At 36.2% G+C, this 12,898-nt stretch overlaps 1 protein-coding gene across 4 annotated transcripts in view; it reads left to right on the top strand.

Moving 5' to 3' along the window:
- The window catches only part of LOC127807345 (putative methyltransferase At1g22800, mitochondrial), an 81,748-nt gene extending 69,690 nt beyond the window's left edge, over positions 1-12,058 (top strand). For 2 of the 4 annotated variants that reach the window (XM_052345087.1, XM_052345088.1), the window contains exons 9-11: positions 1,693-1,757; positions 1,899-1,988; positions 11,566-12,058. In XM_052345087.1, the coding sequence (XP_052201047.1) occupies positions 1,693-1,757; positions 1,899-1,988; positions 11,566-11,688 (278 nt within the window). In that variant the 3' untranslated portion in view covers positions 11,689-12,058. Of the gene's footprint in view, positions 1-1,692; positions 1,758-1,898; positions 1,989-9,444; positions 9,573-11,565 lie in introns of all 4 variants that reach the window. The other 2 variants (XR_008024642.1, XM_052345089.1) reach the window with 2 other exon arrangements.
- The last annotated feature ends 840 nt before the right edge of the window (positions 12,059-12,898 follow it).

Raw genomic sequence — 12,898 nt, 5'->3', positions numbered from 1 at the left:
TAAGACTGATATGCTGGAAAGTAGGGTTGTTGACACACCTATTGAATTTAATCACCGGCTAGGAGAAGTCCCAAAAGATAGTGCAGTGGATAAAGGGTATTATCATAGACTAGTTGAAAGACTCATTTATCTATCACATACATGACCAACAATTGCTTATGCAGTGAGTATGGCCAGTCAATTCTTGCATAATCCAAAGGAAACTCACCTAAGAGCAGTGTACAGGATCTTGCATTATTTAAAGGGGACATCAGGTAAAGGTATATTGTTCAAAAAAGGGAGTGAGCTGTCTCTTGAAGCCTGTACAGGGTCAATTGTTGATAGAAGATCTACATCAAGGTATTGCACATTCTTGGGAGGTAATCTTGTGACCTGGAAAAATAAGAAACAAAATGTTGTAGCCTGGTCAAATGCTGAAGCAGAGTCAAGGTCTATGGCACAGGGAATTTGTGAATTACTTTGGCTTAAGATACTCCGGGAAGACCTAAGGGTCATGTGGACAGCACCTATGAGACTTTATTGTGACAACAAATCGGCCTTTAGCATTGCACATAATGCAGTTCAACATAATCGGACAAAACATGTTAAAAGTGGATTGGCATTTCATAAAGGAGAAGCTAGAGCACCCTATTTGTACATACTGGTGATCAACTAGTAGATATTCTTACAAAAGGATTATCTAGTTTTGTGTGTCAAAGACTGCTAAGCAAGATTAAAATGCAAGATATCCACTTACAATCTTGAGGGGGAGAGTTAGAAGATACCAAGATTTCTATACATATTTGGAGATTGATATACATGATCCATGTTTCTATATTTTCATCCTAAATAATTCTTCTAGGAGATCCTATCTTGACTGTATATTTGTGAATATCCCCTAATTCAGTTTAGGAAACTTCCAATTATGGAAGATTGGTTTGTATATATTCTTGTAAACCTACAATGAGTAAGAAATTGGATTTTCAGCTACCTTTAACACTTACTTTTCACTTCCCTTAACTGAGATCAGACACTGTGGAATGTGATTTATGGTCTTAGGCTCCCTGGAAGATTAAGTAGTTGTAATGATTTATTCGGGAAGGGTTTCCCCATCATGAGTCCATCACCTTTGGACTCTGTGGCTCAATTTAAAGTACATTCATTTGAAGGATTGTTTGGCATTAATCTAGAAATCTTAAAAGATAATCGTAGTATTAGTGTGGAAGTGCTAGATTACAGTAACTGAGTACTGAGGGTCCTTTGGATCTGCTTATAAGTGAGGTGAGGGTGCCTTTACTCAAATTTTTAAACAAAAACTAGGGGGAAAAAAGGGTCTGGGAAACCTAAAAATTGCTTGAAATTACAAAGAATTTGAGAAGCATCATCCTACACTTATTTAGTTGGTGAGACTATCACATACACTTGAATTAACATAATTTGAAAATTGTGGTCGAATAATGGTGGTAATCTCACACTTGCACCTATTTCTGTTTTTAAGCTACTCTTGCCAATGATATTTTGTAACTTTTTTGATAGCATACATTTCAGGAGCACCTATTAATAATCACCTCAAAATAAGTTTTGTGCAACCCCAAATTTGATAGCATAGGATACTTTGTATATGTGAAGATCTCTTCCCTTTTTGTCTCTATTACAGAAATCTTTACCACATATCAAATCCTAGACCTACCCCTTTTCTGTTCACTTGTGTAGCTCTGGAGCTGATAGAGCATCTGCGTGCAATGGGTGAAACTAATGCTCTTTTACAAAGGAATAATGTAAGATCTACTGGAAAACTACATAATCTTTTGGATAACTTCCTATCCATTTTTAATTTTAAAAAACTAAGGAGCATGGCCCCTTTTAAAATTATTAAGTTGATGCTTTTTGTTTTTAATTCTTTTTGGGAATAATGTCAGATTTTGAAGAGGGAAACAGCTCTTGCAACTGCAGCTGTCTATGAGTCAATGTTTGCTGCAGAAGATGGCACCATCCCTGCAACATTTCAGGTGACATACAGTAGAATACTTATCACAGAACTAGTATATTCTTGGAAAAAAATGACAAAAAATAAATAAATAAATAAAAGAAGAAGAAGAAGAAGAAAGAAAGAAAGAAAAAAATCTATTAGCAATTGTTGGATATTCTTCTTTCATATCACTTAAGAAAACTACAACAAATAGGTAATAAAACAAATGCCATACACAAAGTAGTGAAGCCACGGTCTTAAAGGGCATTTTGTATTTGGTGTACTTTCACTAGCCAAGGTGCCACTTGTGTTTCCATGTGACTTGGCTTCTGAGGCCATGATGTAGAACCCCTCTACTTCTCAATTATTAACAATAAATTAATCTCTTAACGAGCTCCTGCATATCTTTATGTGCAATGTTGCACACAAGTGACTAGTACAAAATCACACTTTTTTATGTAAATCTATGGCCGTAAGATGTGAAGGAAACTCTGTATATTCGTTAGCTGCTTTTATCTTACTTTTGCTTATTTAGTGTACCATATGCTGCAACCGCTCAAGCCTTAATCCCACTAGCGGGATCAGCTATATAAGTGTTATCATATTCTAAAAAAATAAAATAGTTACCTTCATCTTTCAAGTTTTGAGGCAAATTTTTCTTCTTAATTATCTTAATTCATTACCTTGGAGTGTTAAGATGTAACTATGGCTGACATATTCATACTCTATTGGGGGATGTACTATAAGGAACCCCAGCCCGGCAACCCTCAAGCTAGGGAAGCCGAGGTGGAGTCTCTGGAGAAAAGATAAGGACATATGGAAACACAGCGAAAGCATAATATACATAGATAAGCTGTCAAGTACAAAGGAGACTATACACAACAAGAATCTCTAGCTAGTCGCTAGGGTACTACTATACATAACGACAAAAATAAACAAAATGACATCCTCCTGCACCAAAGAACAACAACCACCCTCCCAAGGGTCTTCGGTTAGGATTGCCTTATACACACTTTACCGTATCATATTAGACATTGCCCTCGATCTTCGTTTTTCCCCTACCTGGAATGTTGGAGAGCAAAAGTGAGTCACAAGACTTAGCAAATATAGGGTAACAAAAATGCTACAAGACTAGAGACTACCTTGCCCGCATTCCGCACACAAACTGTGCCATAAACCACAACTTAGACCACAAAATAACACATGCAACAATGCACAAATAATGAACCGAGGGCCCACACATAAGACAGACTGGCACCCAAGGTTCCATACCAACCTGCATGTAGCCATGAATTGGCTAGCATATCCCGAGCCCAAAGCTCCCACAACAACCGAGCCAAAGCTCCCTTGGGATGGTCCTCCCATCATCGAAGCTTGTGGATGTACATCTTGTGAATAAATTCGCCACGCGCAATAATAACTATGCAATGCAGCACATAAGGATGCAATGCTATTGCAACATTAACGATAATACATAACTCCCATAAGCCACGCATCAAGCCATGCTACGCCCACATAGGAATACAGATGTCATGCAGATGCTTTCTAAACGCACACCCACGACATACCTAGCTCTTGCCCTTGCATATTCAACACATGAACCCCCCAAATGCCAACTACTCATAACCATGCAACAATAAAATAAAGTTGTAAAGCATACAAACACCACCCCAACACCATTAGGAACCTATTCCCGCATGGTTAGACATCATTCCACAAAAAAATTATAGAGCGATCCAAACCCTATAAAATTAAGCAAGTGTCCAAGGATAAGGATTTTTAAGTGTAAATCATAAACCGACTAGGAACCAATTGACCAAACAATCAGAGAGTATAAGAACTCGCATGGAAAGGAGAAAAACTTGCATAAAAAGTATAGAGAGTTGGCCAAATGGAAAGAGGGTGATAGGAACTTGCCTTAGATTTCCACTTTTAAATCTCTTATAGTATTAGGGCTATCGCTGGCTCAGCTCAAGCCTTTTCTTAATAATTAATAAAATTAAGCTTTCAAAGACAACAAAAATATTTAAATTAAATATTACCAAAACTAACTTCTATTTAATTCTAATTAATTTTGCATTTATCTTAACCGCGTTGTTCAGATTCCCCACTAAGCTAGCTGCCTCCCTCCCCATTCTCCATTTTCCTTCCCAACCTCCTCCCCCATTGATATTTATAGGCTTGGGCAAAAATGCCATGTGATGGCATGAAATTGCATCACTTGGCGTAGTAGCAAGGCCTGTGTGGGCCTTGCGTGGCACAACCAGCGCGCGCATGGTGCAGCCTGAGCTCATGGCGCCCTCGTGGCCCCCGAAACAACACTGTTTGGCGCCTGGCTTAGCTGGAAAAAATCCAGCCTTTTTCCTCCCGTGCTCGCGCACAGAATCAAATCCACGAACTCCTCCCTTACGCGCACACGTGCGACTGCCCGACCTACAGCCTTCCTCACTTATTATTGTGCATATTTTATATTTAAGAGAATCCTACTCCCAATTTCCAAAATTACACTTAAACCTCAAAATTTTCAGATATTTGCTATCACTGCCTCATTCAAAAATACATTAAATTTAACATCTTTTACCTAATACCTCAAACTCACAAATTGACGTTAAATCTTGGATAACCAGGTCATTACATGTATTGTTAACCTATGGGTTGAAAACATGATTTGTGTTACTTCATTTATGGAAAATATGATTTGAGTTGCACACCTTTCGTAGTATGAAGGGCCTTACAGTTAGGATGCTGTGATTTGTTAACTATTCTTTCTTGCCCATTACCAAGTCAAAGCTTATGCTTGTATGGGTAAGGGCAGGGGCGGAGACAAGTGAGGCCCAGACAAAAAAAAAATAGTTTTATGTCCAACCCAATTTTTTATAACCCTATATGTTGCTAGCCCCCCAACCCAAGGTTATGATACGGCCCAAGCCCACTTGACCAGTTGACCCCATTAGGGCTCTAGCCTCCCACGGTCCCACCCACTCCCAGCTTCCTTTCTGTTCTTCTTCTCGTTACACTCACTTTCTCTCTCTCTCTCTCTCTTCCAAGTGCACAGATTTTGTGAAATCCAGCTGTTCGATCTTAGATCCAACCGCATTTTCACCGTGAAAGCAACCCCGATCTATAAGAAGATATGATTTTTAGTTTCATCAGTCCTATTTTCAGTATAGATTCGTGATATATATATGTATTTACACGTAATTGGGTTTGGTCGAAAGTTTAAGCTGGTCTATGGAGATTCAGCCATTGGATCTTGCTAGTTTTGGGATATGTTGGTCGATGGGGGTAAGGGTGTTGGGTGGTTGCCACTAATCGCCAAAAAACCACCGGCCGCATTGGTCGATATTGACTGGTTATTTTTTCATTTTGATCAGAAATTAAAAACCAGATCTATAGCAATCCAGCCGTTAGATCTGGCCCATTTTTGGATATATTAACCTTGTTAGCTTAGCGTTTCAAACGGTAGCATCTGATCATGGAAATCGCTGGTTGGCGGTGGTCGTCGCCAATCGCCGGTGGCAGCGGATGTGGCTGGTATTGGTTATTTTTCTTGGATATAAAATATTAATCATTGATTATTTATGCAATTCTTGTTTAATTTTTAGGAAGATATGGAGAGATTTTAAAAGAAAGTCCCTATTTTCAATTGAAGAAAACAGTGAGGATCGGGGAAAGAAAATAAGTGTTGAGGTAGATGATAATCATGATATTCAAGAGAATGATGATACAAAGAAAGCAACAACAACGACATATCCAGCCTTTATCCCACTATGTGGGGTCGGGTACATGAATTCTAGACTTCCATATATTTCTGTCTTTTGTTATATCTTCATTTAGGTCCATATACTTCATATCAAATTTTAATGTCTCTCCCAAAGTTTTCTTGGGTCTACCTCTACCTCTTTTTTTAACTAATTGTTCAATTTCATCAACTCTCCTCACATGAGCGTCTCTTGGTCTCCTTCTCACATGATCAAACCATATCTTAATCTAGTCTCTCTCTTCTTCTCCTCGATTAGCACTACTCCTACCTTATTACGAATAACCTCATTTCTAATTTTATCTTTTATTGTATAGCCGCACATCCATCTTAGCATCCTCATTTCCGTTACGCTCATCTTTTGCTCATGCTAGTATTTGATTGCCCAACATTCTGAGCCATACAATAAGACTTGTCTTATAGCTGTCCTATACAATTTTCCTTTCAGTTTTAATGGGATTTTACAATCACATAACACCCCTGATACATTTCTCCATTTTAGCCAACTTGCCTTAATTCTATGTATGACATCCTCGTGAATATCTCCATCGTTTTGAATCACTGATCCCAAATATCGAAAATGGTCTTTTCTTTGTAAGATTTAGTCTTCCAATTTTATTATAAGATCCTCTACTCTTGCATTCTTACTAAACTTACATTCCATATATTCTGTTTTCCTTTTACTTAATTTAAATTCCTTAGATTCTAAATTATTTCTCCACAACTCAAGTTCAGTGTTCACTCCTTCTCTTGTTTTATCCACCAACACTATGTCATCTGCAAATAGCATACACCATGGCACCTCTATTTGAATGTGTTTAGTGAGTTCATCCATTACTAAAGTAAATAAGTATGGATTTAGTACAGAACTTTGATGCAGTCCCATTATAATTTTAAACGGTTCAATATCCCCTCCGCATGTTCTGACCCTTATCTCTGCACCGTGATACATGTCCTTAAGAGCTTGTATATAGGTTATTCGAACCTCTTTCTTCTCTAAAATCCTCCATAATACTTCTCTAGAGACCCTATCATAGGAGATCTATAAATACCATATGCAGGTCCTTCTGATGATCCCGATACCTCAGTAGATATATAGCTTCCAATGTTGACCTACCAGGCACAAAACCAAACTAATTTTTCGAGACATCTATTTATTTTCTGAGTCTCTGCTCTATTACTCTCTCCTAGATTTTCATGGTATGGCTCATTAACTTAATTCCTCTGTAATTTTCACAGTTTTGAACATCTCTCTTGTTCTTGTATATAGGAACCAAAGTATTTTTCCTACACTCATCTAGCATCTTTTTTTATTTAAGGATCGTGTTAAATAATTTCGTTAACCAGAAGATGCTCTCTTCTCCCATGCATTTCCATGCTTCTATTGATATATTATCTGGTCCCACCACCTTATGATTTTTCATCTTTTTAAATGATTGTCTTATTTCATTTGAACTTATTCGTTGATAAAATGTATAGCTCACGTTCCCTTCGGAGTTACTAAGATGTCCCAACCTAACTCTTGTATCCCCACCATCATTAAATAATTTTGTGAAATACTCCTTCCATCTCTCCTTAATCGCTCCCTCATTCACTAATACATTTTGGTTTTCATCTTTTATGCATTTTACTTGGTTTAGATCCCTTGTTTTTCTTTCTCTTACTTTAGCTAATTTATATATATCCCTTTCTCCATCTTTTGTATCATGTCGTTTATATAGATTCTCATATGCTTTTGATCTTGCTTCACTAACAGCTCTTTTTGCAGCCTTTTTTTATTTTTTATAATTTTTTAGATTTTCTTCATTGTTGCACTGATAATATACAGCCTTATAGCAAGTTTTCTTATTTTTAATTTTCAATTGTACCTCTTCATTCCACCACCAAGACTCCTTAAGGTTTGGAGCTCTACCATTTGTCTCTCTAAGAACTACCTTTGCCATGCTTCTCGGGGCAGTAGCCATTTTCCTTCACATTTGGTTTGTCTGTCCTTCTCCATTCCATTCCCTTCTACCTTTTAATTTTTCCTTGAAGATTAGTTGTTTCTCCCCTTTTAAATCCCACCACCTAATTTTTGGATTTTGTTTTATGTGATTTTTTCTCTTCCAATTTCTTACTTGGACGTCAAGTATCAAAAGTTTATGTTGAGTAGTCAAACACTCCCCCAGTATCACCTTACGATCCTTATAACATAATCGATGCTCTTGTCTCATGAGGAAGTAATTTATTTGGGTGCTTGATGCGACATTTTTATATGTGATTAAGTATTCGTCCCTTTTTTTAACCTTGTATTGGTTATTTTGAGTGCATATGCCATAACAAAATTTAGAATAGACTTATCTTTGTTATTAATTTCCCCGAATCCATACCTTCCATGTACCTTTTTGTAGCCATTTTCGTCTCTACCCATGTGACCATTTAAGTCACCTTTTATAATAACTTTCTCTCTTCTTGATATCATTTATATGAGTCCCTCTAAGTCCTCCCAAAATTTTGCTTTTATCTCATCACCTAACCTCGCTTGTGGTGCATATGTACTAAAGATATTCAGTCATTTTTTCATTCATAGTCATTTTTCCTATACCAACTTTCACCATAATAATCATATCCCCTATTCTCTTTACATCCACTACCTCATCTACTAAGCTTTTATCCATAATAATCCTCACTCCATTTTTCGCTCGATCATTTCATGTGTACCATATTTTATATTCAGTTTCTGATAAAGTTTTTATTTTTTTCCCTATCCATCTCGTTTCTTAAAGGCACATAATATTAATCTTTCTCCTAATCATCACATCTACCACTTCCATAACTTTGTCTGTTAATGTTTCTATGTTCCATTACCCAATCCTTAATCTATGATTTTGGTTTTGGCTTTCACTTTGAATTTGATTTTGTTTTTTTATTTTGATTTTGTTTTTTATTTTGGTTTCGATTTTGGACTAGCTTCTTTACCCACATCCGTCCAAGCAAATGCGGGGACCCTTTCTCATTTGTCACTACATCCGGTGCCGATGCAGCGGCCCTAGCTCACTTGACACTATACGCGGGCAGTGTTGCACGTCTCTATAAAGGGTTACGCCCCAACGGTTTTTCATAGTTTGTCTAGAGTTCATGTTTTGGATCTGACTAGGTTTTACGTTGGTTGTCGGCTACCAAACCCAACCCTCCTCCTTTATTCGGGCTTGGGACTGGTAGTGGATAACATCCCCAGGCGGAGTTGATACAAAGAAAGCAAGTATTGAAAATAATTGTAAAGTAAAGAAAGGAAGTATGAAGGAAATTCATATTGAAGAAAATGAACAAGTTAACAAATGAAGTATTGAGCAAATTGATATTGCACAACTTCTTACGGATCCCGGGCTAAGAACTCCAATAATGGATTACAATGTTAATCTTAGAGATTAAATTAGAAGAGCCTACTTGCAAAGAGATCCGTGTCAGTCTCGAAATCAAAACGATTCATTACAGCTTGATTCAATGAATTTGGTGATTGGTTGAAATATAGTATAAGTAAAGATGTCGTATTTTGCTTATACTGTTATCTTTTTAAAACAAATAATGGGGAACAAGGAGGTGGTGATTCTTTTGTGAAAGAAAGGTTCAATAATTTTAAAAAGAAAGATAGATTTTAAGTTCATGTTGGAGATGCCAATAGTGCACACAATCAAGCTCGAAGCAATTGTGAAGTCTTAATGAATCAAGAGCAAAATATTGAGACAGTTTTCTTCAGGTAATCAGAACAAACACGGTGTGATTATCGAATTCGTCTAAATGCATCAATTGATTATGTTCGACTTCTTCTACGGCAAAGACTAGCCCTTCATGGTCATGGGGAGTTTAAAGATTCAAATAATCAAGGTAACTTTCTCAAACTATTGCAATTTCTAGCCAATCATAACAAGGAGATTAAGGTTGTTACTTTGAAACATGCTCATGAAAATCTCAAGTTAACATCACCTAATGTTCAGAAAGATATTGTAAAAGCCGCTGCTATTGAAACGATTGATCTTATCATAAAAGATGTTGGTGATGCATTCTTTTCAATTCTAATTGATGGATCTCAGGATATCTCAATAAAGGAACAGATGTATACTATTTTGCCTTATATGAATAAAAAGGGACATGTAGTTGAACGGTTTGTTGGGATTAAACATGTTTCCAGTAGTACTGCCTTATCATTTAAGGCTGCTATAGATAAATTATTTTCCAAATTTGGGTTGAGTATGTCTAGATTGCGGGGGCAAGGTTATGATGGGGCTAGCAACATGCAAGGTCAGTTTAATGGTCTCAAAACACTTATTTTGAAAGAGAACCCGTGTGCTTTTTATGTTTATTGTTTTGCTCATCAACTTCAATTGGCACTTGTAGTTGTAGCAAAGAAGCATGTGCAAGTTAATTGCTCTTTAATTTGGTTTCTAGAGTGGTGAATATTGTTGAAGCATCATCGAAACATTATGATCTTTTGCGAGAGAAACAAGAAGCCATAATTTTTTAAGCACTCCATAATGGTGAGATTTCAAGTGGTCGGGGTCTTAATCAACAAAGTACTATTACGCGTTTTGGTGATACTCGTTAGGGATCGCATTATGGTACTTTGATTAGTTTGATTTCCATGTTCTCGCCTATAGTTGATGTTCTTGAAATGATTGTTAATGATGGATCTACTGAACAAAAATATGAGGCAGATTATTTATTGGACTCAATATAGTCATTTGAATTTGCATTTAATCTACGTCTTACGAGAACCATCTTAGCGATTTCAAATGAATCGACCAAGGCATTACAAAGGAAAAATCAAGATACTGTAAATGCCATTATTTTAGTGAATATATGCAAACAAAGACTCCAAGTGATGAGGGACAATGAGTGGGATTTGTTTTTGAAAGCAGTTGTTTCTTTTGTGAAAAGTAGAATATTAATCTTCCCGACATGGATGGTGTTTTTATACACCGAGGTCGCTCACGGCGTAATACTGAAGAAATGACAAATTTGCATCACTTTGGTGTGGACTTGTTATATGCTATCATTGATATGCAACTTCAAGAATTGAATGACCGTTTTTCTAAGGTTAGTACTGAGTTACTTTTTTTTATAGCATGCTTATGCCCAAATAATTCATTTTCTGCTTTTAATGAAGAAAAATTAATTTGTCTTGCTGAGTATTATCCTGAAGATTTTTCAAGAGGAGAGCTCATGGCACTTGATGATCAGTTTCAAACTTATATTTTTTATATGCACTCCAACAAAGAGTTTGAAGAATTACGGGGACTCAATGAACTTGGACAGAAGTTGGTTGTGATGAAAAAAAAATATATAGTGTACCCATTAGTTTATAAGCTTGTGACTTTGGCATTAACTCTTTCGATTGCTACTGCTACAGTTGAAAAAGTATTTTCTACAATACATATTGTGAAGAATTGATTGCGTAATAGGATTGGAGACCAATGAATAAATAATAGCTTAGTTGTGTATGTTGAAAATAATGTATTTAATAAAATTGTGAATGAGGTCATTATGTGGTGTTATCGAAGTATGAAAAGCCGTAAGCAATAATTGTAAAAAAAAAAATTGCATTTTAATGTTATCATTATTATCTTATTTTGGAAATTATACTTTTTGTATTTAAGTTCTTTCCCACTGAATCGAAATCCTGACTCCGTCCCTGGGTAAGGGAGAGCATTAATGGCTCTGCTTCCTTCAGTTTAAACATTTGTAGCTCACTCATCCTAGATAATCTCATTTTGATTTTGAGTAACACAAAAAGGCAAGAAAGGTAAGAGAATTGTTTCTTTGGCTTTCTTTAAGTGCTGAAAAGATGTGGCTTGATTTTCTTACTCAACCTTGTTTGTAGGTTATTTATATGACAGGGTGGAGGGAACACCATTCACAGCCGACGGCTAAAAGGAGGGGATCTGCAATAATATCATTCAAGGATATTCGGAAGCAATTTGGCAGTGGTGGCGGCAGCGGCTGATTCTCAGTCTCTGTCACTCTTCTTATTTCATCAGCGACCCTTGTTTTTGTTTTCGTTGTTGGCATGTCTGATAATTAATGTCTTCCTTGTAGAATGGTTGCAGGTAGAAGAGAGAAGGAATGCCTTGAGGACTTATAGCTGCTGATAAATAACCTTAATAGTGGATTAAGTTTGATTAATAAACATTATGGAGATGTTTTTCCAACTCCTGCTCTGAGACAGTTCAAAATTAGACCTTGGCAGCCTCTGAGATGCACATTTCTGCTGTATATGCGACAGTTTTGTCTGAATAATTTAGTTGAATGCACATCTTGTTAAACTGTAAATGATTCAGCGGTAATGAATATCAGAGAAGAGACCTAAGTCGTAATCTCTCTCTCTCTCTCCCTCTCTCTCTCTCTCCGGAATGGAGTTGGGTGGTCTACTTGGTAGCATCAACCTTTTCTTCCGAGGGGATAAAGCAGGTAAATGTATGTATGTATGTATGTGTGTGTGGTGTCGTTGATGACCATATGAAGGTTCAACCCAAAGATTAATTTCTAGAGGATTCGGATAGAGAGATTTTCAATGAGGTCATTTCAAATATTTGTATTTTGAATTTTGTCATTTCAAATGCAAGTACATAGAGATATCATCTCAAATCCTTTCATGGGTACAAGTTCAAGGTGAATTTGGACAAAAACCCAAATAGTTTCAACTTCTAACCATTAAGTAGTGAACGGTAGATTTGGAATTTCAAATTCTAAATGACAAATGATAGTTCAAATGACCATAATCAATCCTCAAATTAAATAGGAAGGCATTACTAAGAGCTAAACCTAAATACTTGTTAAATATACCCAACCAAAAAAATACCTAATTAGTTAAGTGTTTGTATTATATGAATATCCCCCCTTTTTTTTTGTATTGATTTTAGGTTAATTAGTCTCCCGTTACTGGCATGGGAGGTTACATCCTTTTTAATGACTGAATGTCATAAATGGTCACTAAATTTTGCATTAAGGTATAAAAAAGTTACTAAATTTTAATTTAATATATAATTTTATAATTTTTGTTAATTACAGTTAAAATATCTAACTAAATACTGATATTTTTGTATTTTAGTATAAAGTTCAATAGCCTTTTTATGTTTTAGTGCAAAGTTTATTGACATTTTTTGTACTTATGCACAAATTTCAATGACTTTGTGCTAATTTGTCGTCCATGTTAT

This window comes from Diospyros lotus, chromosome 8, assembly GCF_014633365.1.
Source record: "Diospyros lotus cultivar Yz01 chromosome 8, ASM1463336v1, whole genome shotgun sequence".
In the NCBI taxonomy this organism is placed as follows: Eukaryota; Viridiplantae; Streptophyta; class Magnoliopsida; order Ericales; family Ebenaceae; genus Diospyros; species Diospyros lotus.
The sequence above is the reverse complement of the archived record's forward strand: the minus strand, read 5'-3'. Positions and strand labels throughout refer to the sequence as shown.